Genomic DNA, 26583 nt, shown 5'->3' on the forward strand with positions numbered 1-26583 from the left:
AGAAAGTGAGGCCTGGAACCTGCACCTTCTTTGACAGCCCTGTGTGGAAAGACAGTGAGTTCAAAACAGGGACTTCTAAGCAATTTCAAAAGTTACTTTCTTATGGATCAATGTGATGTCAACCAAAAAAAAAAAAAAATCAGTAAGCTTACTTTTGGGTGTGTAGAAAAGTAAACTCTGACACACAGAGACAGAAATGTGAATTAAGCAAGAATTGTTTCACTAGAGTTCTATATTATAAGTAACATAAACTGACTCTAGCTAACTAGCAAAAGGGAATTTATTGGAAGAGGCACAGAAATTTTCAGAATCAATAGGGGTTAGGAACCAGGCTCCAGTGGGCTAAGTAGTGAAAAGAACAGCCATCATCTCAGATCTAAAACACACAGTCTGATGAGATGGGTCACCATCACCATCTCATCCTTCCATCACTTCCTTGAGGTCTTGGGAGAAAATACTTAATTGATTTTGCTTGGGTCCCATACTGGCCCCTTGTCTATACTAAGGCAAGGACAGAGAGAACCTGTCTCTTGGCTTCTGGAACTATACTCCCACCAACTGTACAGCAGGAAAGAGAATACCTCAATATGGAATGGTCTTATGAAATCAGAGAGACAATCTTCTCTTGCATCCATGAAGAGTCTTACAAATTTCTCCATACAAACTGAAAAGAAATACCTCTCTTATTTCTGATCAAATAAAAGACTGCTTCAAAGATTGACCATAAAATGGAATAATCAACAAATCACTAGTGGACCAGACCATCCCCTGCATATAGAAAGCATTGCTTCTAACTCCTAGCTCAAAAACAAAAGAAAGTCACCAGTTTAGAACATTCTGCATCTCCCTCTGCAAACTATGACCAGTTCCCTCCACCTCTACCACACCTTAAAAATAAGGTGCAAAAAATGTAAGAAATTACATTATCAGAGTATGTTGTGACTCAGGATCTCTTTAACAGATAGTCACTACCCTGAATCAAGTACCCAACACTGGCTGATATTCTCCAGCATGCCAAGATTCTTAGTCCGACAAAGGCTGCTAACCTGAGTCACTTTCACCACTAATACCGGTCAAGAACTTACAGCTCCAGAGGAACATCTTCCCTATCCCAATAAGAGGTCTTTGGTAGCTCGCCACAAAGAACGCAGCGCGGAGAAGTCTGCATGAAGCCTGAATTAAGACCTTAAACTATAAAAAGTATTAATTTTTTTTATTATTTTATTAAAGCCTCCACCGGGGGAGCCTTTCTGCTAAGTCTCAACTCATGGAATTGCTCTTTAAGTTGTCAATAGCCAGCACTGAAAATAAATACAGTCACTAAGCGTGGAATGATGTTCCTGTAGCCAGCAGGCATCTGGCAGATGCCAACAGAGAAGGCAGGAGGCGAAGATATGAGACCGAAAATTTTAAAGGAAGACTGCTCTATTCAGTAGCATAGAATCTGAAATAATGTAAAGGCAGAAACAGGCCACCACCTGCCTCTAAATTCAACCTACATCAGCATCTGTCTCCCAAAGTTGCTGCAGGAAGATGCTTAAGGCTTTCTTTACTACAGTAATTGTTCCTGTGGTCTAAAAAGGAATGTCCCTGGCTGGGTTTTTGTTTGTTGTTTTTTTTTGTTTTTTTTTTTTTTTGGTTGGTTGGTTAATTGTTTTTTTTGGTGGTTTTTTTTTAGGGGAGGTGGGATTGGGTGGGGTGGGGTGGGTAGAAGGAGTGCTGGGGAAGGAAGAAAAATGGAAGGAAAAGCTAAAACTATAGAAGAGAATTTCTATTTTTCCCTCTTTGGCTCCTTCTACTGAGCAACAGCTTTCTGCCAAGATTTCCTTCAGGTTCTCAGTGGAGGAAAGGATGAAGTGAGATAAAGAGAAAGAAGTCTGGAGCCATCGCCCTGTGTCCCAGGACACCCCACAGGCGGTCATCCCTGGACGCTGTGACTCTCTGGGAGAAGAGGAAGTAGAAAAAAAGTGTGAAGGCAGAGAAAACTGCTGGAGAGCAAAGCTGCTTTAGTTCTTTTCTGAATCTACCGTGTGTGCCACTGCCTCTTCTTCCAGGTGGCCTGCCGTTATGCCATGGAGATTGCAGGCAACTTCCAAAAGAAGAAGAAAAGCCTGAACCAGGCGGGACCACTGCAAAGGGGCGAGATGAAATCCCTGCAAGTAGTGAGCAATCTGATTAAATACTGCACAAATTCACTGTTTTACCTGGATATTCCTTTTATGGGAAACTAGCAAGAACTAAGTTTGAAAACAAAGAAATTATTTCAAAGGGAGGGGTTGATTCCTAAAGGCAAGTTGAAATGAAAGGAAATAAAATACACAGAAAAAGCCCATGGTCCAAAGAAAGAAATTTAGTATCTCCTGAAACTATTACTATATATACAATATATATGTTATAAATATTATATATATTATTTTTAAAAGTATTTTAGAAGTAAATTATATATATATGTGTGTGTGTGTGTATATATATATATATTAAAAAAATTTACTTTTAAAGTACTTTGGTAGGGCTTCCCTGGTGGCACAGTGGTTAAGAATCCGCCTGCCAACGCAGGGGACACGAGTTTGAGTACCGGTCCTGGAAGATCCCACATGCCGCGGAGCAACTGAGCCCATGTGCCACAACTACTGAGCCTGTGCTCTACAGCCCACAAGCCACAACTACTGAGCTGCAACCACTGAAGCCCATGCACCCTAGAGCCCGTGCTCCGCAACAAGAGAAGCCACCGCAATGAGAAGGCCACACACTGCAATGAAGAGTAGCTCCTGCTCGCCACAACTGGAGAGAGCCCGCACGCAGCAACGAAGACCCAACAGAGCCAAAAATAAGTAAATAAAATAAATAAATTTATAAAAAATAAATAAAGTACTCTGGTATAACAAATACTGTACAATTTCACTTTTTACTTATATGAGGTACCCAGAATAGGCAAATTCACAGAGATAAAAAGTACAATGGGGGCTTCCCTGGTGGCGCAGTGGTTGAGAGTCCGCCTGCCGATGCAGGGGACACGGGTTCGTGCCCCGGTCTGGGAAGATCCCACATGCCGCGGAGCGGCTGGGCCCGTGAGCCATGGCCACTGAGCCTGCGCGTCCGGAGCCTGTGCTCCGCAACGGGAGAGGCCACAACAGTGAGAGGCCCGCATATCAAAAAAAAAAAAAAAAAGTACAATGGTGGTTGCCAATGGCTTGGGGGAAACAGGGTGGGAGTTACTGTTTAATGGGTACAGAGTTTCTGTTTGGCATGATGAACTGGTTCTACAAATAGTGGTGACAGCTGCACAACACTGTGAATATACTTAATGCCATGGACCTATACACTTAAAATGGTTAAAATGGTAAACTTTATGTTATATATATATTTTACCACAATTAATTTTTTTTTAATTTGTCATGAATCAGTGTGATGTTATTTATGTGCCAGTAGCTTTAATTCTAGGAGTGGTCATCTAACACACTATCCTGAATGCACACACAGCCCAGGAATAATTAACTAGCAAAACACAAGTAAGGACCAACCTCCAAAAGTGACTAGTTAACAAGACTATCTACTATCCATATCTAAATCAACAACCATTTCTCTGCTAATTAGTATAATGAATGTCAAAATGGGTTTTAGTTCCTTAAGCTACTTATTGTTAATTAGTGTAATGAGAGTTAGAAATGGGGTCTCATTGGTAAAATCAAAGGTATTCAAGATATGCAGATGTGCTAAAGTAGTTTACAAACACTACCCACCCCTGTATAAACAGGACACAAGAATCCAAGATGGCTTTAACTTGTACCCTTATGGATAGGACCCCTAAATATGAAATGGTCCTGGGTTTAGCCTTTGTTTAGAAGGATTTCCTTTTGCATATGCAAACAGAGGGCACAGATCCACACCTCTGGAATGCTGTCAGCCTCAAGTGAACATTTCACAGAAGGTGTGTTCGAAGCACCTATAAAAGAACAGAGAACTGGGACTTCATTAAGCTTGCAAAGTAACTATATCAGTCACTTAGGGCCAGCTTGCTAGATGTCTGTACATGTGGCAGAATTTGGTCTTGAGAAACAGCTAAGCCTCACTCCTCCCTCTTTGATGTTTACTTTCACCTACCCAAAATCACCTAAGAACTGTATACACTAAATTAAGTTCATTTGCAATATCTCACCACCACCACCCTTAAAAAAAGGCGGGAGGGACTCTAAAACTCTGCGGTCCAGCTCTAGAAACCAGAGAATATTAGATGCCCTCCTTACATGATGGCTATGTCCACATAATGTTGTTTTCCATAAACACTTAGAGAAGTAAAATTTCAAAAAAAATCAAGGAACCTAAGCTCAGAAGATTCCACATTCTGATTTTTAATAGCTCATTAGGTCTGTTTTTAATGTTCCCAAATATGGAATTGGGGAATATAATGCAGTGAACAACCTTATCATCCCTTTTTGGAAAGGCTTCCAATTTCCAGCACTTACAAAAGGAAATGTATTGATAAAAAAACACAGTAACAAATCAGTATTGACAATTCTGTATTTTAACCTGATTACAACATGAATGAAGGGAATTTACCCCTGAAATAAAGGCCCAGAAATAACAAGAATATAAGGGTCTAAAAAAAACAACCCTGGTTAAATATCTTGAGGTTAAATGTTAGATCCCAAATCATTCTGCTTGAAAAGGTAATATGCTGTCTGCACCATACATGTCAGAATCCCTAAGCACTATGCTTAAGAAGAAGTAACTTTGCAGTTATGTTCACAAGAGAAAAGTCACAGAATTCTAGGGCTAGATACGATTTCAGATCATTTAGGAAAGTGCCTTTATTTTATAGAAATCAATTGATCTGACACACCATAACCAGCCTATTTAGATACATTTTAAAGTGGACTAAAAGCAACTATAATTCATTTTAGTGGTATGAAAAAAGCTCTCAGAGACAAGTATCAGGGTTAGGAAGAAGGATTCAGAACACAGTATCTTGGAGGCCAGTGTTAATGACCCAGTGACTCCTTAAGACTGGATTTAAAGCTCAAAACGTGAAGAAATAAAGTTGCTCCCTCAGGCTCCAGTGACCTTGAATACAATGAAATGATTCTGGCTTACCTGTTTACATGCAGATATGTCTCCTTTAAACCTTACTTTAAAGGGAGAATCTGACTTTCTCAGGATAAATCCCGAAGGTCAAACAGGTTGTGAAGAGTCAAGGGCATCACCACATCTACTCTACAAGGTAACATAACCAGATCTATTGCCTCAAATGAAAAAAATGCAAATTCTAGTTGAGTTGGAGTGGGGATTGGGGATGGATACAAGACTTGTGAGCCATATACACTCCCCCTTCAAAATCAAAGCATTATGTAGAAAACAGAGTTCCAACAAAAAGTACAATGATGAGAAAAGAACTCATTAAGAGCTAAAAATAAACTCTAATTCACAATATGCATAAGGATTTAACAAAAAAAGGAAAACAAGATGTAAAATTGCATCTGCTAAGTTAACCATGCCCTCATGGAAATCGCCACCCCCCCTTACACAAACTAGAATCTGTAAAATCTGTGATGACTGAATAAAGCACTGCTTTAAATGTTTTCAATGAATATTTCAACAGAAAGAAAACAAAGGGACAGCAATTTTTTTTCTAAGTCCTCTGATCTGCTAACACTACAGGAATACTGGGCTTCTTAATATCCACACACACACATCTCTATTTCTCTACTTGAAAACCTTACTTTATGAAATTAGAATATTTAGTACTGGTATTTACAATTTATATTAAAGGGGTATTAATCTTAAGGAAGAAGCTGTCAGTAACAGTGAAAACAAGCCTCAGTTAGTTTTCATCTATCTGATACCTCATGGCTCTATTTAACAACTTGCGGACCTTCCAGATCAATAACACTCCACTGGGGAAGCTTGGCTTAGAGTACGTCCATATTTTAAGTCAAGCTAATTCATTCTGAATAACATTCACACAATACCACACAGAGCAATAACTCCATACTCCAGTGCTCTAGTTCAGAGAAGCTGGTGTAATATCATTAATCATCTTTCTGGGCTCACAAGTCCTGCCTTGTATTTCCTAGTCCCACTTTGTCCCACTCCTAGAAAATCAATTTTGTTCGTCAAATCACCTAGAAAGCAAAGAACAGGAAATTAGCTTTGCAAACTTCCCACATCATGAGAAAATCTAAGAATTCTAAAACAACAGATTTATTTGGAGATTTTTTTCAAAAATCAGTTTACCCAAAGAAAAAAACATCTACAACTGTCTTCTAACCAAATGAATATTAACTGGTAAGAAGGGACTGGGGACACAGAGAGTACCCCAACATGCTAGGCACTTTATGGAAGAAACTCAAGTTGGGAGTCAAATAGCTCATATAAAGTAAGTGGCTAGGCTGGGATTTAAACTTAAGTGTAATGCGTTCTTTCTAGGCTAAAACCTCTAAAAGTAGTGCTCATGAGCCCACCTCCCTAGCAGGGGAGTTGAAGACAGCAGGCATTTTGTTTCAATGTTAATCCCAAGAACTTGATGCCAAGCTAAGCTAATAACATAATAACAACCCTAGTGTACATAGGGGTTTGGTAAATACTATTACCACCCCTGCATTCAAAGTCCATTTCACATGGAAAGATGGGAAGAAACGCTTATCAACACAGTTTAAACTGAATATTGCTTTCTTCTTCTTCTTCTTCTTCTTCTTCTTCTTCTTAAATGGTCAGACAGTCTCCTGGGCCGCAAGAGGTACAGATGGTTGTCTCCGCTCCTCCCACTCAGCCCCACCCAGAGGCTCTAGGCTTCAGGGAACCCTGTGCAACTTTTGCTCTTTGGATTCCAAAGAAATGAACTTCTTCAGCACAGGCACAGCACGCTAGAAGTGGATGACAGTCTGATCTGAAAGACAGGAAAGCCCTCCTGGTTCTTCTGGTTGAACACACTTACCCTGTGCTCTGGCTCAGGGTAGGGCTGGGCCAGCCAAGGAAGGCTATGTCTAAGACCCTCTGGGATGGGCAGGGGTCCTCCAACAGGGAGGACAGCAGGTCTTAGACCGTGGCCTCTGCCATCACCCCTCAATTACCTATGGTGATGTATGATGTAAGAGACTACTGAGTAGTTAGATCACAAGAAATATAGTTTTAAATGAGGCTCCATTTCTTCACAATACTTGGAAGAGCTGCCAATGCTGCTTTACAGCTTGAAGTCTCTCAAAAAATGTATGACAGATACCATAACCAACAAAAGGGATATCCAATGGTGTCAAAAACTGACATTCTGATACTTTAAGAAGCAAAACCAGATACATTAAGAAGTGAAACATGCTAGGGAATTCCCTGGCAGTCCAGTGATTAGGACTTGATGCTTTCTCTGCCACAGCCCGGGTTCAATCACTGAGTCAGGGAACTAAGATCCTGCAAGCTGCGTGGCACGGCCAAAAAATAAGTAATTAATTAAATGTTAAAAAAAGAAGTAAATCATGCTAAATGAGTCACTGCATAGGCCTGACAGATCAAAAGACACTCACAAGTAAAATGACAGAAAATATTTTTTAAAGTTAGTGTTTTTAGCTGGAAAGGACACTCTGATGGTTTCCCCAGCTCTCAAAATCCAGTAGCAGCAGTGGACTTGAAAGTCAAGTAACTTAGAACAAGCTCAAAAGAAGGTGGCAAATTCTGAAGCACAGCTTTAGTTTCAACGATCAACTATTCTGTTCAAGTAATACTTAAAAGGAAATGTTCCAATAGGTGCAAAAGAAAAACACTTTGCTCTACTCATAATTTAGAAAGTTAAGAAAGCAAAGGCTGGTGCTAAGGTAGTGTAACAGATAAGGCAGTAAAATAGAGTAAAATCCACCAAAAGAAAAGCAGATTGATAAATCAATTACGTACCTGAGAAACAGAATTTTAGCATTCTATAGATTTTAAAAAGAAGAAGGATTCCTGGATCAGAATTTGTTCTTTATGTTCTTCCATTTAGTTCATCTTTTTCTCATCTACATTTTTCCATCATTATGATGACAGCCACTAAGTAATAAATTGAAAATGGTTTCTATTCTATACCACCTGATGTATAGATATATGTACGTATGTACACTTTTTCTGATGTAAAAGTAAACAAAAACTAGAAGAAACACTGTGGAAAGGTCTGGAATAGCAAAGAGCACACACGCATTCATATCTTGTTAAATTTCAAGGGGTGAATCCTTACAAAAGAACTTCAACTGTATTCTGTTTTCTACGAATTTGCATACATTAACAAAGTTTATGTTTTGTATCAAACTAATAACGCAGTAAGGTCAAGGGCACTAAAACACTATGTTCCTAATCTATTAGCAAAACGTCCCAGTGACAACAAGGGCCAAGAAAGCACAGAGTCAAAACTCCTAAACTTCATTTAACCAACAGGTTCAACCTTATTTTCACAGTAAATAGTCTTCAAAAGCTGCTGGAGAACTGTGCAACCTGCTCTTGAGAGTTACAATACTTTTCTTCATTTCCTTCTAGTGGAATAAAACAAATTAATACAAATATCACCATCAAGAAATCAGAGAAACAAAAATCCAGATGATTTACAAATTAATCAGGAACGGTTCTCTTTCAAACTTTTCCATATCCTCACAATAGATGTTTTTCTTCCCAGAAACTAGGCATTTAAGGTTTCATTACCACAGGCTATCAGAAGAAGAAACTCTTCTAAGTCTGCTGAGAGTTAAACTTATTTCATGGTGAGGAGAGTCAGAATATGCCTTGCCACCCCTCAAATATGCCAGTTGTAAGCATAAGGAATATTTTGAGTTAAAGGCAATTAAGAATCAACAGATGCAGGAAGAGTACTTTTCTCTGCCCTACTCTTTTCTGCCTAAAAGCAGGTTATAAATTTCCCTTATGAAGGTGTTCCCCTCTCCTATACCAGGAAGAGGAGAGCAACTCTTACCACTGGGGATGGAGAGTCAGCACCAAGATGAATCTGCATAGATAAACCTTGCTAAAATAGCTCTCATCTTCCATTAGTTCCCCCTATATATTTTCTTGGTCACTCCCCTACAATTTACCCACCCTCAGAACCCAAACCCCCTTTGCTTTGTTAAAATGGTATATAAGCCTCAGAGTCTCACAACTTCTTTGCTTCACTTTTTTTCTGTGAACTCCAATGCATGTGAAATATTACTAAAAACTGTGTTGCCTCTTCTCCTGTTAATCCCTTTTTCCCCCAGTTTCACTGAGATACAATGGACATATAACATTGTATAACCTATCTTTTGTTAGGTTCAATAATTGGGGGCTTGCAAATTAAACTAAGAGGGTGGAGGAAAGTTTTTCCTCCCTGACGATGATTTTTTTAAAAAAAGAAAAAAAAAAAAACGTACTTGGTTTCTTAAATCTTATAAATTTCTAATTTCATCATCCTGAAATCCTTCATCTAAATTAATCAAGACTGACACTTTGAAAATTGTTCTATAAGACACCCAAGTTAGGTCTGAGTGGAGAAAAATAAACCTGAAAGAATAAATTTTAAAGTTTTTCCCTGAAACTTTATAAAAACCAGTAACATCAAGTAGTAACATCAAATTTTTGAAATGACTGATTAGTCATGATGTTTGGAAAAAACAAGAGTACATGGAAAAATAATGTGGTTTAAAGATATATTGATAAATAGACAAATAGTTTCTTCAATACCACAAAAAAGTAAATTTCATCTCATATTATATAAATTTCATTTTATACAAATTTAGCCACTAATATCTAAAGACAGCCATATTCAAATGTATATTCCACAGTTAATACACTAGGCATCACGGCATTTACCCTGTGCTGCCAAGTTATCTTGTTTTATGAATACCTGGGCATACACCCAGCCTTTCTGCCAAATTTCTAATTAAATAGCACCCAGAGTCAGCAAAATGAGGTATTTATTAAGCTACCACCACTCACCTACCCACCCACCCAACCGCCCAGATCTTTTCAAGTACCTGTCTGCAAGAATCAGAATTCTTAATCTCTTGATACTATGGATACCTACAACTAACAGCTGACCTTAAGACTGTAATTGATGCACACAACCACATTTTCAAATTAGTGTTCATCACAGCCTTGGGCTCACTGTGATTGACTGACTTCATCACAGTAAATAAATGCTATTAAGTTTGAAGATGTGCATTAGACTTATAAAATACCACTTATCTGTTTCAATCCTGAGGAGCTAAGAGTATATTTGTTAAAAAGAGGAGGGGAAAATATCGTGTCATCAAAATAAAGTTTGAAAATCACATTATCCTCATAAAAGAAACCAGCATTAAAACTAACTTTGAAGTTCTCAGGAAGCAACAGGGACATAAGTTAAGAACCCTCACATTTTATATGAGATTTTTTACCCCATGGGCCCTCAGGAAGTTTACCCCAGCCAAGGCACTGCCTGTCCACAGATAATCTACATCTGCAAAGCCCCTCCCCTCCTCTGGGCCCCTGTAATTTGTATTTTTATATGTTTGTTTTGGCCTTTGTTTTTCCATTTTGTCTGAAAGCTTCTAATTGGCAGCTTATAGGGTCAGCATAGGGCGCACCTCAAGCAATTCCTAGGCTAAGAATGAAGCTATCACATCAAAACTAAAAAGAGCAACACTCATTACCTGAGGTCTTCAACTATAATTCTCTTATCTCCTCTTTTTGAAGGAAAACTAACAGCTACAGAACAAGCTATCCTGGAGTCGTGAAAACTAATTACACACTTACAGACACATATGTGCATACGCACATACCTACATACGCGCATACGCACATACCTACATACGCACACACTCTTTTAAGGACAGGTCAGGCATTCAGTAAAGACACAGCCCAGTGACTTTTACATTCAACGTTTCTAGTCCTGACCCCCAGGAGATCAAAAGCTAGGGAGGGAACAGCATCTGAAACTTAGTTTGCCATACAATTAGGCACTGCAGTTACACCCACCTGTCCCACCCACCTCCAGCCAGAATTCAGATAAACCTGGAAATCCCTGGTTCTATCTCCCTGCAAAATATTCAGGAAAAGAAGTCAATAACTCCCAGGTAATTGGCACATTCCAGGCCCTACCTACAGAGACTGATTCCATAGGTAGATCTGGGCAGGGCCCAGGAACTTGTATTTCTGACAGTCATCCCAAGCAATTCCAATGCAGGTACTCTACTGACCATAAAGACTATGATTCCCCAAACTGCTCACTTGCCCATCAAATCACCTAGGGAGCTTTCCTGACAACAGATTCCCAGGGCCTCTGAAATCTTTATTATTTTTTTTTTTAAGAAGATGTTGGGGGTAGGAGTTTATTAATTTATTTATGTTTTTATTTTTGCTGTGTTGGGTCTTCGTTTCTGTGCGAGGGCTTTCTCTAGTTGTGGCAAGTAGGGGCCACTCTTCATTGCGGTGTGTGGGCCTCTCAGTATCGTGGCCTTTCTTGTTGCGGAGCACAGGCTCCAGATGCGCAGGCTCAGTAGTTGTGGCTCACGGGCCCAGTTGCTCTGCGGCATGTGGGATCCTCCCAGACCAGGGCTCGAACCCGTGTCCCCTGCATTAGCAGGCAGATTCTCAACCACTGCGCCACCAGGGAAGCCCTGAAATCTTTATTATTTAAAACTCCCTCAGGTAAAGATATGCAGCCAGACTTGGGAACCACAGGGCTAGACTATCCGAATTGACAACCATAGATTTAAAGTTTCTAGAGAAGCATGGATGCTTTCATTAGTTTTATGTATCCCTCACTCCTTGACCCTCAAAAATCTTCCACTCTCCTCCTGTGGGAGACTCACCACTCACCAGAAGACGCCCCTTCGTGACCCCTGTACAAGTTATACGTCTCACTAGAAATTCATCAGCTGGTCCTGTGCTTAGCTTTTAAAGAGTGAGTTCTGGCCCTCCAACAAAGGCAAGGAGGAAACATGCTAGGGAAGAATGAGAAAACCAGAATTAGAGTCCCTGCTCTGCCATTTAATGGATGTGTAGTCTTGGACTCAACATGTCAACAAAGCTGGGCCTCTCCTCACCTGTCAGCGAGGGAGTTGGCTAAGGTCACCTCAAGGGTTTTTCTGACTCTCAACACTCTATTATTCATTCCCTGCTTCATAAAATCCATTTCACTCCTGCAGCATCAGCAGGTGTCAAGGACTCTGAAGTGCATTTGAGAACTCAAAGGGACAGACCGACATCAGCTAAGTTGTACAAACAGCATTAGCTTCTCATAATTAATGCCTATAGATAGGAAACAGGGTGAAGCATAAAACTGGCATAAGCCCAAAGCAAGCCTGATGAACAACATAATAAATAGAATTTCGACTAGAGAGAAGATAATTGTATTTGAAACTGAACACATTTCTTAATGTATTGCCCTAATCCTCATTCTATCAAAATAGTGACATTAATTTGCTAACAATGACACAATCTAAAAATGATATACTCTCTTTTAGGACTTAGGAAAGAGGTACATACTTTCCTAACTAGGTATTTTGTGCCTGAAACACAGTTTCTTAGTTTTAGCACCATGTAAGTAAGGAAAGACTTAAGAAAAGTGAAAAGGAGGGATTTAAATTTTCTTCCCACAGAGTGATCCCAGTCTTCTTACAACCCAATCAATTAATGCTCCCGCTCCTACAAAATCAGATACCAGGAACTGCCCTGGTAGCTCCCCAGGAGGTAGAATAAGTTGGATAATTAGAGAGGGACTGAGAAACTCTGCCCTGACCCTAAAAACATATACTGAAAAACTGCTCAAGATGACTAATGCTAAATGCCACAGGGCAGGGTCCAAATCCCCACAGATTCTTTCAAAACCTTTTTACAGATATGTTAATAGTAGCTTCTTCAGAAGACATGCCCACTTTGCCAGGTGCAACAATTCAAAACCCAGTTTTAGAAATCTACGTACTAGACTATTTTGTTCAATACAAGTACTTACTAAGAAACTCAGAATAACAAAAAAAAAAAAAACTAAGGTAATTTTATGTTTGAAGCTAAACAATTCAGACCCGTCTAAATACTGATTTAACACATACCAAGAATAAGACATTAGTGGGCCAAATCAAAACAGGGTTACTAGAAGAGGTCCTTAGTATTCCGATGTGCCTACTCAACTTTTTAATTTATAGTTCATTATCATGGATGTTCATTTTACGAAACATGCTCATATTTTATTGACGTGAACAAGTTTTATGGAAGAATTACAGATTTTCTGATAACCAGTTAACAAATGACTTCCAAAGCAACACGTTCGATGGAAATCTAGTGTCAAGGAGGTATTTCCACACACCCCCCGCCATGAGTTCTGTGATTAAATAAGACTGGGGAACTGTAAATCAAACTGGTTTCTTTACTGCAGGATTTTAATATAGTTTTTATTATGTTAATGATCTGCAATATGGTTCTTAAAAACTACAGAGTACAGACTTTTCTCAAACTTGTCTGCCAGTGCAACAGTTATTTTGAGGAATATTTATGACTAAATCATGGAACTACGCTTAGAAAAAACATCTTTTGACCTTGGTGCTCACTGTTCATTTTCTTGGGTACTCAGCTTATGAGAGATTTTAAACAGAAATTTCACTATGGTGGAAACCTCCATTATCCAGCTCTCCCTGAAAAGGCAATGGGGTGAGAGAGTGAAAGAAATGGACAACAAATGTTAACACACTTTGCCAGTATCTAAGTATCTAACCAGGTACTCTTTCAGATTACCCATGCGCTGTGGTTCTATTACTACCATCCTCCACGTAAAGCCAGAGAAGCAAAGGGTCTGAAGATACAGAAGTCAAATTTATCCAATTTTGCCACATAATAGTTCTAGTAAAAGGTTTACAGAAGAGTAAGGTAATTCAAGACTGACCAGAGGTAAGAGATGAAAATCTGTGCAATGTTTCCTGTGGAAAATGCCTAATACAAAGGATGTATGATTGGTTTACTGTTTTCATCTACCATAACAAAAAATGTGACCTTTATGCCTAGTTCAAGCAACATTTTTTTAAATAATAAGAATAACTACTAAGCAATCAAACCAGAAACTTCATCATTTATGTCAAAACCTTCAAACCATTTATCACATTTATGTCGAAGAGACTGCAAAATTCACATATAAAAGGATGCTGTTTTGCTAAAAACATAAAATAAAATTCAGTACCAGGACAGACACATGTAATAAAAAGCCTTTGTTCTCTACTTTTCCCAACTTTTCAAAAACTGTTTCTTTAATAAATTTCACGTATAAATTTTACATATGCTGCTCACACTGATTTTGGAAAAAGAAATGGAAAAATCTCATCCATTCAAATATCAATATTCAAAAACAAAAAAGAAACCTTCCTGATAATCATGGTGAACGTCTAAGTAACATAATTAGTTACAATATAATTATGTATGGATTGATGACAACCAGGTTTTACTTAGTTTTTACTTGGTTTACTTGAGTTTAATGAATAAATTCTCTCTGTGAACCTCAATCTGTATCTCAAGTAAATACGACTATGAGGCCAAGCCCAGGTGACAGCTCTAAGTCACCCTGGAGACAATAAGCCCTGCTGTCTTGATAAAAGAACAGCTAAAGGTACCGTCTCAGAAAAAGTCAGAATTGGCCTCAGAAATTAGCTAGGCGCCCCTTCCTCTGCCTTCTACCTCATTTTACCAAGGGAAACCTGAAGCTCAAGCCAAGGGTTGACGTGACCAACATCATACGACCAGTCAAAGTTCAGACTCCTCGTCCAACTCCTCAAACTGCCTTTAAGTATCCTTTCCTCATTTCAAATATTTAGCTTAATATTTTGGTTATAAGCCATTTAATACACACCATCACTCAAATTTAACAGTAACATGAAAAAGCTAGAGTCTGTCTACACTTCATTCGTTTTCAGTGTTTAAAAACAACTCCCGCAGGAAGCATTAACCCTTCTCTGCCAAGAACACTCTCCTTAATTAGGTTTTGCCTTACTCTAAAAATTTAGTCAAATCTTACAAAACACTAAGGAGATTTTCCACTATCCAATATTCAAAATATACCATCATTAAAGGCTAAATACTCATCTTTTCATTCTTACCTTTATAAGAGGAGCACTCATATACCACTTTTTCCAGAAGCTAAGATCTTACCAAACTCAAATTGTATCAGTACAAATATTTACGTACTGACAATGTCAATATTACCATTTACTTGGCCATACAAATGGAGGACTATAGAGACTTAAGAAAAAGGACATTTTAAGAGGTTTTTTCCTCTCCTAAAACAATTCTCCTTGTATTTCATTGTTGAAATGCTAAATCATGTAAGCTCAAAGATCTCAAAACTAAAGGTTAACATGATACTTGCTGCTCCAGACACACACACACCTTTAAAGCATTTTTCAAAGATGTTACTGTATAGTTCAGATTATAAAAAAGTCTAGTTATTATATTATTTGATGCTTTAAAAGGAAAACTTAAAACTCTCTAAAACTAAGTTTCATACTGTTGATGTAGCCAGAAACAGAGAGAAAATCTAGATGTGTAAAACTCGAGCACTGAATCATTTACAAGCAGTAAACTTATTTTCCCATACCTTAAAACACAATCCTTTACACGTGAGGAACCTTACATAAAACTGCATACCTGTTATCTTGTCCCTTACAAGCTTACAGGACTCTATCTCACCGATGCTCCCAAAAAGACTCTTTAGTTCCTCCTGTGTCATGTTCTGAGGAAGATAGTTGACTATTAAGTTGGTCTTGCTGTCCTCTGTGTTCCCGGAGTCCACTGGTGACGAGCAGTTGTTGTTTATGGTGGTCGGACCGTTGGCTGTGTTATTGCAAGTTGGCCCATTAGACAGTTGTGTTTCCATGGCAGCAATTACCTGCTAAAAACAGAAGATAAGAAATGTCAGAATTCATATTTCACAAACTATTAGAGATTCCATCGAAGAATTTAAACACTTGTCACTAAACACAAGTCGTTCAGCTGAAATTACAACAAAGCTTCAAAAAGTGCGACACCTATGCAATTCTTACTTCACATTAAGCTATTCGATTTAAGATCACAATTGTACTTTTCACATACATATTCCATACATGCACATAAGCACAATTTAAATCTTTAACATTCTCTAGAACCGCATTCTGGGTCTACTCACATACCCTTACTCACCTGCTATGTGTCCACAGACTTGAGGAAATTTAGTACCAAAGAGCATAGAATTAAACCCTGACTAAAAATACCAGAAAATAAAAGTGCTTAACATGCTGCCAAAAACAAGCCCCCAAAAATGGTCTACCTAACTTTGCAGAGATATTCAGTTAGCCTAAAAGTTCAAATATTCTAAAACTGACACATCCATTAACTTAAAATCAAGAAGCAAGAGTACTTTAAAAAAATATAAATTTGTCAACATGTACTGTTTTGGTTACATATTGAAAATGTTTTTAATTGACAATATCTTATACCTCTATCGTTGGTAAGAAATAAGAAAATAGCAAATGTTATATGTTAGGGCGTCAAAAGGGTTTGTAGGATAACTTGGGGAATAATAAACTGAGTACTTAGTGTACCTTGTAGAATCTAACAAGCCATTCTTGTCAACCTTGGCAGCTAAAGATCACCAACAAGGTAGCTGACCTACAGCGTCAAAATAAAATCCCCAAACAATTCAAAATGGTATTTTGCCTTGACTCTGACTTTAAAGGAAAAATAAAAATAAAAAAATCCCTATCCAGTCCACCAAACAACAATGTAAATATATCAACTTTTGCAAACAGACGAGCCCAAGGAATTTTCATTTGAGCATGTAAGCCTGTTGAAAATGCAAGTGATAAGGTATCTATAAACTCCAGATACAGAATAAATAGCAGAGTTGGGGGAATTGGCCTCAAACTCTTCAGGCTACTCTAAAAATCACTTAGTAAGCAAATTTGGATCTAGTTTCCTAAAAACCAATCCTATGCTCTTTGAGCAACAGAGCTACAAACCACAGCCCCAAATTCTCTAAAACCATCCTCCAATAGCTATCTACTTTGGACAGCCAAGCTTGTAGGGGAATCCAAAAAAATCAAAGCATCACTGAAAGGATTATCCTTCATACTTCATCCATCTCTCAGCTCCACAAAGAAGTACTTCTCAAAATTGACAATTTTGAATAGATAGGATGCTAGTTTTAGGGAAGTTTTAACATATAAAAGGCAAAGAATTTGAGGTAAAATAAAAAAAGCAAAGTAGAGGCAAAGACTGTTACAAGAAAAGAGAAAAAAAGTCTTTTAAAAGCATATTGCCTAAGAAAAATAAAAGGGCACAACCGTGGATAAGCAATAGGAAGAAATCTCTACTGCCAAGAGATATTTATAAAAGAAGCCAGCATAGGACAGATTGAGACTGGTCAGACTGGACAAGAATCAGTGTTATCAGGATAAAAAATAGGAGACAAAAATCCAGGCTATCTATGAAATACCAAACCACCTATAACCCTTCCATAACTTCATCTCCTTTTCAAAGAAATGGGTTGTTTACTCTGCAAACTGCAAGCTACCTCTCTTGAGCAAGTATTTTCAGAGAATACTTTGGGGTGGGGGGGGGGGAGGAAAATAAAGGAACCTTTGGAAATCTATATTTTAAAAAACCCGAAACAATTCAAGATATGCATTTTATTATAATTAACAAATTTATCTGACACTGAGAAAGGAGGTTTCAGATTTCCTAATAAACCATAACTGTTTCACTTTATAGAATATTAGCCATGGGTCACTCTTTCCACAGCAAAATGCTTGTGGGATTAACCTCTGCCCAGCAGTTAGGAAAACAATGAGCTACAAGATGAGAGTGGCCAAGGCCAATTAAAACAAATCACTATTCAAACCTTAGGGTATATGTGGAGACTATATGAGACCCAAATAAGAGATTCGGACTAAAGCTCACTGGGATGGCATTTGAAATATATAAGCGTTCATTGACAGAAATTAGCAGGATTTAGCAAGGACAACAAACACTCCTCACTTAATTGCACATTTATTTCCATGTTCAGGTGGCAAGAATGAGCTCCTAAGCCAACATTCAAGTGAACAGCTGCAGTAGGCTGTGTGCGCTGAAAATTACAGCATCTCTCAGCTATAGGACCATCTGCTCAGAATAAAATGATACTAATGTGCTATATTTTACAAATAATGCATATTCCATTGATAGGCTCAACACAACTGTTCACAGAATGCAAACTCTTTCAACAGTTACTGGGCAAATAATTTTCAGCCAGATTTACAATTTCGACATTTTTTTTAAGCATCAGGAATTATAAATAACTTCAAAATTTAGTAACCAAAAAAATACATAGTAAACAGAATGTAAAGAATTACGGTAACTTAGTATTCAGACCATACCAAAACTTTTTTTTTTTTAAAAAAAGCTTGTCACTCTTTTGAGGCTGTACTAAATCCTAAATAAGATAATAAAAAGTTACATACAAAAGCAGGTTCTGATGCTACATGTACCACTAAAATTGCAATGTGCTTTACATCCTAATGATGGCCATACCACAATAGGTTAAATGTAAGAATAATTAGTACGCCAAATGAAAAGTTCAAGTGTTTGGTATGGCCTCAGCACTCCTGCAACATGCTAAAAAAAAGTAGCCTACAGAATTTAAGAAAAATCCCACAGACCCCGGTCCAAGGCTCTGCTGCCCACGAACCACTTCTAAGCAGAGAAGCCACATCACACAGTCTGACTGCCATGTTAGTTTGGAGTTGCCGTCTGCAATATGGACACAAAAAGTACCGTATGTTAGATGAGCAAGATAATGCAACAAATCAGTTTGTACAAAATTTACAGTGATTGTATTGATATTCCCAGCACGTCCATGCAGTGTGGCTTAATTGAATTTGAGGCAATTCCAATCTAATCTTTCCAAATTCATTTTAACATGTAGTTTTCTTGCACAAATTAAGCATTTTTAATTAAGAGCCTGATTTTAAAACAGTATTAACTAGTTACCTTGGCATCTATCCTAAAGAACTACCTTAAACCACATCTTAAAAAAAATTTTTTTAAATAATAAAATGAAGCAAAACGCTGCATGCTGTCCTATCTCTTAAGGATGTGGGAGAAGGGAGGAAATGTGAATGAAATTATATTTAGAGTGAGAAAAGGCAGTCATTAGTGAATGCTTTGCATAAAAGCACTCTTTCCCCAAAATATCAAAAGGGCATTAAGAGAAGCTATATTTGCCCACACTGTCACATTATACTATAAATAAATGATCCTTAATCCTGGGACTTAAAATTAAAAGTGAATCAAAACCCTGTGAGATTTTTCTGCCACTATAGTCAAAGGATCTCTAACAGTTTTGCTGAGAATTGTTCACATATACTAAGAGGCAGTAAACCAGCATCCTTCAATTGAAATAATTGGACCAATAAATAGGATCGTTTGAAGCAATGTTTATATAGGATGTCAGCTTTGTCCCTGAACGAAATCAAGTGAACATTTTTTAATATGTAAATTGTAAACCCAGCACAATTTGAAATGAGTGTTGCTATGAGGCCTCCAATATAGTTAATGGGCCATTTACCACTTATTACAACTTGCCCAAATACTAAACAGAGCCACAATACTGGCACAAAAGCCAAGGTTTACATTTTAGCCATATACGCAGATGCTTTAAATGGTCAACATAATATTCAGAAAAACTCGGTCTATGAAAATAAATAAGTAACAAAGGAGGGCTGAAAATGTCTTTTATGTGCATATTTATGATTATAAAAATTTCATCCTTAGAGTTAAACCTGGCTGTACGTTATTTACTCTTGAGGCAAGTGCGATGAAATTTGTAACATGTGACAACAGATTCCATTTTCCGGCATCTATCTAAAGGGTTTAACATACACTTTACGGGATGCCATGAAAATGTTTTACTCTTCTTCCCTTCTCCCACTGTTACCAGGGAATTCAGTCTGATTCTATGTCCTTTATTTAAAAAAAAAAAAAAAAAAAAGAACACACAGTTGAACTGAACCTGTGAAAAAATAAAGTGCTTTCATAGCCATCAAGTATTTTGACAAGAACCTAATTGTGGTTAGACTACATGGGTAGAACAGTTAGGAGGACCACACCTAACAGGTTAAACCAAGCTTAAATTTATGTCCTCCATACCCTCAGGAGTTAATACCTAAACATTCTTCACTACATAAAACCATAGATTCGAATTTAATCGCCTCATCCCTTCCATTCCACAGGAAGCGGACGCTAATGAGCTAATCTATTGACACCCCTCTTTCTGAAAGCCCCAGGGATGCGAACAATCACTTTATTGCACCAACTAGCTAGGAAGGCTGTGTATGGAAAATGATTCTACTGCACTTTTACATTTCAAGCACCCCAGACAGTTTCTCTGCTTGAGGCAGACACATACCTTTATGGGAAGTTATAAATAAGTTGCTCACATGGCCCTTACCTTTTTGCTGGCCAACAATTCAGTTACTAAAAATGTAAAGCTACTTCCCCTTCGCTTAAGGACAGGCAATTCTGCTCTACTCAATCTACCACAGACAACCAGGCTGTGCACTATTTATAGATTCTACTGGCTCTGAAACTCTTTGGAAGGAAAATAAAAGGCCATATTCCAGCAACAAAGAACCATTAATTTTAAAGCTTAAAAAAAAAAGTCTCAATATATGTTCGCCTCTTAATTTAGACATCAATTGTGTCAACTGAGACTAACTCTTGTTATTCTCCATGAAATAATTTATGAAAAGACACTTGAGCACAGATCAGTCTAGAATATTCTAAACTTTCCCTGGGTTCCGAGAGATAATGATGAGTTGTTAGTTTGGTGGGAGCATGGATTTTGAAGGGAGTGGAGGACAGGCGAGGAAGTGGCCTTTATGTTTTCACTCATAGCTTACTTCCAAATTTCTATAAAGACTTTTAAAATGGAATTTTTTTCCTTTTTTACTTAAATGGCCCTCTATGTACTTTCATATCTTAAGTTTCTTACAATAATGGATTTTAGGAAACCAATGCTACTGCTTGACTGCTTATAGCTGGGACTAACAGTTTCCTGGTCACATGAAGAGAAAAAGAAAAGTCTCTATTTTCCAAACTTCCTAATAAAAAATTCTGAAAACTAAAGTAATCAGCTTCTTTCCTATTTTCAAACCTCCTTCAGACAGCCACCAAACAAGACAGATGGCTAATCAAAAACATACTAAATATAGTCTGAGAATTCTCATTAAGTACACTGTCTGCAAGGGGAAAAAAAGGTTTCCAAGACCTAGAATCCACCTGATTCAGGGATCAGATCTCTGGTTTAAAGTCACAGCAGGACTGCTGAAAGGGTCACTGCACATACCCTGGTGAGGCCTGCCTATCTGCACCAGCCTGTCTGTCCACTGTGACGTATACCATCCTGATCTGGGCCCTCATCTCTTACCTGGACCACCAAATTACAGCCTCCCAAAAGGTCCCTCCATCATCCTAATCCCCACTTTACACTCTTCCCAGGTAGATTTTCCTCAACTCTCAACAGCTCTCTGCTGCCTATCAAATAAAGTACAAACTACTTATATTATTAAGAGTATAAACATCTGAGATCCTCTACAACTGCTTTTACCAGCCCACTTATTCAAGCATCTGAAAATCTGAACTGCTCCTTGTCCTTCATGCAATCACAGTGCACTGAAAACCATACATTCTTCTGGCTTTGCTCATGCAGTTCCAGCTGCCTGGAAGGCCCTCAGTCATACCTATCCCACTTCCATTTCAGGGGTTTGTAGAGACTAAGCATTCAAAAACAGATGTAAGGACAAGAGTAGTTCCTTTTTTAAAAAACTGGAGCTTGAAAGGGCAATCACCTTTCTAAATAACATGCAAACTTGGTAGCTTGTTCTTCTATCTCACTTCAAGTACTTCAAACCATCGATAATCAGGAAAGCATATTTTCATTTTTTGGCACACTCCATCAGCCACCCTCACCCACTGAAATCCAAATTCTTGTTCAATGGCACGAAAAAGGAAACTACCTTTTGAGTGATCAGTTGCGGATTGTTATTTCAAGAGCCTATTATGACCATATGCCCACGACAAAAAAGTCGGAAGCCAAGACAAATCCAAAAACATGGTAACCCTCTGTCCAGCAGGGTTATGGAGCTGTGGCATCTGGAATCTGGGTCTAACTTCAAGAAAACAGCAGAAGTACAGGTAAATGTGAAAAAATTAAATTTTAACTCAAAGGTATTTAAAAACATCGTAATTAAGCTGTGGATCTCAAATGGTTTTAATTTGATAGAAACTAGAAAATGTAATAAGCAAACACAAAAGGTAACATCTCTAAAAAGAATCATAGCTAGGGGAAAGGGCAAGCATCTCTCACACTCAAAAGGTCTGGCCTGGATAAAGTGACCTTGGTCTGGATACTTATTTACAGCTAGAGGGTTCTCAATGCCTTGAGCAACACAGAACCGGGGCAGAATCAGTATAGTGCAAAGCCTTCCCTCAGATGACATCAAACCTCTCTAAAGGCCAAGTCACAAGATGAAAGGAAGCAATTTGTCTTAAAGTTTAAGAGCAGAACCCACTAAGATAAAGACAGCAGCCTTGGCCAAAAGGCATCTTCCTTTGAGGAACTCAAGGCAAGTAGCTAAAGCTCTCGAAATACTCAGTGAAGTGAGTAATGAGAGCTCACAAATGAGAGCTGGGTAAGCAGCAGGTGGGGTCATCTGTCTAGCAGACACCATTCCTACAGAATGTTTTATCTTTCCCATTCAAATCACTAAAGTGGCATTTTCAGGATAAAATTTGGCTTTACTGAATTAAAACAACAGAAGAGTCAACCAAGCACTCATGGGGCAGACATGTCAGCTCTAAGAATAAGCCATTAGTTTGTTTTCTTTAAGCCTCTTCACTTTGCTTTGTCATTCCTAAAGTAATAAACATTTGTGGCTTTAAACTTCAAGAGAGCTCCTCAATCCTGGAATCCCTGTCAACTCCCCATCCTACCCCCCCATACCATTTTAGCTGCCTCACCAGCTCCAAGGATTCCTCAGCCTTGTCAAGCTCAGATTTTTGGCCTTGGGGCTAACAAGGGTCCAAGAGCTGCCAGAGACACTGCACCAAACAGCTGCAGAAGTCACAGGGAGAATGTTCTCTGGCAGTGAATGTTAACATTTCTCTGTCTCTTAGCCCTTTATGGCTCCTACAGGCAAACTGCACAGTCTTTCTGACGCCAGTCTTTCTGAGGTTTTGTAGTTCTAGAGCTGGCAGAATTAAAAGCTTTGCAGTTAGAGAGTAAAGCAAGTGAGTTTAGGGGGTCGGTCCCAAGTCCCTTCCTTCATTCTAGGTCCGTATCTGGCTTCTATGCTGGGCAACAGGAAAACAAAGATCCAGTGAAGAAGACTGGCTTAATCTTCACACTCAGTTCACTCATCCATTCATCCACCAAACATCTGTTCACAACTCCCATGAACTAAGGACTGTCCTAGGTACTTGAGATACAGCAATGAAGAAATACCCTGGAGTGTACATCTGCAATAGGTGTACACATGTATAAAACAGTGCATTAGCTAGAAATAAGTGTGCTTTGGAATAAAAGAAAATGTAGAGCAGAGTAAGAGTGCTGAAAATGTGGAGATGGAGGATGGATACTTTCCAGTATTAAACAGCAGATCTCACTGAGAAGGTGAGCTTTCGGCCAAGATTTAAAGGACAGTTAAGCCAGCCCTTGTGGTAGGCAGAATAACGGCTCACCTTAGATGCCCACATCCTAAACTCTGAAATCTTTGAACATGTTACGTTACATGACAAGGGAATTAAGATACAGATGGAATTAAGGTTGCTCATCAGATGACCTTGAGATGGGAAGATTATCCTGGATTATCCAGGTGGGCTCAGTGTAATCAGAAGAGTCCACATGAATGGAAGAGGGAGGCTGGAGAGTCAGTGTCAGAGTGGTACAACCTGAAAAAGACTCAACCCACAGTCACCAGCTTTGAAGATGGAAGGGAGCCATCAACCAAAGAATGTGGGCAGCCTCCAGAAGCTGAAAAAGGCAAGGAAACAGATTCTCCCCTAGCATCTCCAGATGGAATGCAGCCCTGCCAATACCTTGATGACAGCCCAGGAGACCCACATCAGGGGACTCTGCCCTTCAGAACTGTAAGATAATAAATCTGTGTTTTTTTAAGCACCAAGTGTTCATGGTTATTTGTTACAGATTTAAAAGTAAATAAATACATCCCCATAGGGATATCTAGAAGAGAAGCACTCCAGGCAGAGACCAGCTAGGGTGAAGCTAGGAGGAGGCCAGAGGGAGATGAGTCTAAGAGGTATAAGGCCAGACCACATAGGATCTTGGAGGTGCAGGGGAGGAAAAAGTTTTCTTCAACACCCTTAGGGTTCTGGCTGGGTCTGCAAATTAAACTGACAAAGACAAACTAACAGGAGAAAAGCATACAAATTTTATCGAATTTGTGCATGTATATGGGAATCTTCACAAGAGAATGAAGATCCAAAGAAGCGATCTGAGCAGAAAGTTTATATACCTTTTAGATAAATAAACAATAAAGTTGTGAAGAATTGACAAGACAAAGGGGTTTGGGCTGGGGGTCGTAAGTGATAAGGATTAAACTAAAAAGATATGGGTTAGTTTAATAAGGTTTGCTCATATACAGATTTCCAGGTCCCAAATCCCTGTACGGGTGATAGGAATGTTTTCCTTCCTCCTGGTACAGGGAAGGTACCTTCCACATGGGAATTTTATTACCTGTTTCAGGGAAGAAGAGAGAGAGAGAGACGGTCAGAATAACCTTTCTGCTTCTGCAGTTTTCTCAAACTTCTTCAGCTTAAGATAGTCAATACGCCAAGGTACCGTACTTTGGGGTAGTGTGTCCTAAACCCCATCAGAGGTCACCATAAAAAGAAAGGAAACCACAGAAAGGTTTTGAGCAAAAACAGTAGCACGTGGCTATTGTGAAAATAAACTGGATATGGTTGTGTGGAAGAACTAAGCAACTGTGGAAACAAGAAGATCAATCAAGAAATAATTGCAGTAACCAAGATGTAGAATGACAGTGACCCCGATCAGGGTGAGAAGTGGACTTAGGCAGGAGGAAACATATTACTTACTATAGTACTTACTATAATTACATCAGTAAACTATTTAAATTCATTATCAAGAAACTGGTTTAGATTCTAACTGTTCACATTCAAACAAACCAACTCATTTATTACTTTCTGGGCACTAGGAATACATGACGATTAAGAAAGGGATTAAACTTCTATAGAAAGTTATGTCTTATTTTGGGGGTGGGGGGGATCTCCTTAAGAAAACCCAATATATGAAAATCTGGGTTTATAATATTAAATCAAGAGTTATCCACTTTATCTATGGATTCTTTAAAGAATTAAGCAAGTGATTCATTTAATAGAAAATGCAAAATTTTTAAAAACTCAGAATAACTTAAAAGATGAAACTACTTACTAAGAGTATAGCATGTCAGAAATTGGCTTTGTAACCTACGACAGCCCCTTAAAGCTGTCAGATTCAAAATAAAAAGAAATCTCAAAGTTCACCCCAATAGGTGAAAGACAAAGTAGATGAAGATAACGAGAATAAGTTACATTTTTGTGAAGTGTAATTAAACTTTAAAATCCATATTCTTCAACAGGGTCATTTACACACCTCCACCATAGTCAAGGTTAAGCCAGGGGTTAACTCAATCTTGGTTATAGGCTAGAATACACTACCATCTAGTGATGAATCATTCCAACCTCAGTGGGCATTATTAATTTCCATGCCATTATTTGTCTGTAGAACCTAAAATAGGTTATGAGCATAATAAGAATAAAATCAACTACTCCCACAGTTTTGTAGCAGAGTTCTTGTTTGGTATAGGCAGATAAATTTGAATTGCTAAATTAAGACAGTTAAAATAGTAATCAACATAGAAATTGGATTAACTTCACATTCTTCTACAAAAGTCACAGCTAACAGGAACCCCCTCAGGGTAGTACAAATTGTGAAAGATTGATTGGAAATCCTCAAATTAATCCCACTAGTTGAGTGTTTTCATTAGGTAGGTTAAAAACATAGCTCCTCTGTAGGATACAGACAGTAGAATACTGTCATATTTGAGCTCCAAAACAGCAAGTATGCCTAGTCTTAAAGGGAGTATAAAAGACAAGGAAGGTTTATGGTCACGAATATTGTTGTTTTTTTTTAACTCAGAAGTGTTATAAAGGGCCACAATACTCCATCTGGCCACTAAGGTTATTTTACTCTTAACTGTCATCACACAGAAAACTAAAAACTATAGTTAGTGTTTAACCCCAAGTAGCTTATACCAAAATAAAGTGAACAAAATAAAATGTCAACAGAAGAAGGCATATTTCCTTAATAACGCTGAGGGGCTACAAATATTTCTACTGAACTTCAAAGAAACTGAAATTAAGAGACGCTACCCTAGGACATATAAAATCTTGTAGTTCATTAATGCATTGTGGAGCATAGAACAAGGGGCTCTCCCCCATCCACGGAAGGACTGTGAGAGTGTAAACCTTGATCAACACAGAGGGCCAGCTCCTTTCCTCTCTGAAATGTAGAACATTTCACTGGTATTCACCTATGAAATGTATTTT

The 26583-nt window shown here is 38.4% G+C and overlaps 1 protein-coding gene across 10 annotated transcripts in view; it reads right to left on the reverse strand.

Annotated features, from left to right (window-relative positions):
* Window positions 1-26583, reverse strand: part of ELAVL2 (ELAV like RNA binding protein 2) — a 135714-nt gene that overhangs the window by 55842 nt on the left and 53289 nt on the right. For 4 of the 10 annotated variants that reach the window (XM_067744533.1, XM_067744530.1, XM_067744531.1 and 1 more), the window contains exons 2-3: window positions 18615-18705; window positions 15589-15832 (exon numbers count right to left, since the gene is read on the reverse strand). In XM_067744533.1, the coding sequence (XP_067600634.1) occupies window positions 15589-15832; window positions 18615-18686 (316 nt within the window). In that variant the 5' untranslated portion in view covers window positions 18687-18705. The remainder of the gene's footprint in view (window positions 1-15588; window positions 15833-18614; window positions 18706-26583) is intronic. The other 6 variants (XM_067744537.1, XM_067744535.1, XM_067744536.1 and 3 more) reach the window with 2 other exon arrangements.

This window comes from Pseudorca crassidens, chromosome 7 (assembly GCF_039906515.1).
Source record: "Pseudorca crassidens isolate mPseCra1 chromosome 7, mPseCra1.hap1, whole genome shotgun sequence".
Taxonomy (NCBI): domain Eukaryota; kingdom Metazoa; phylum Chordata; class Mammalia; order Artiodactyla; family Delphinidae; genus Pseudorca; species Pseudorca crassidens.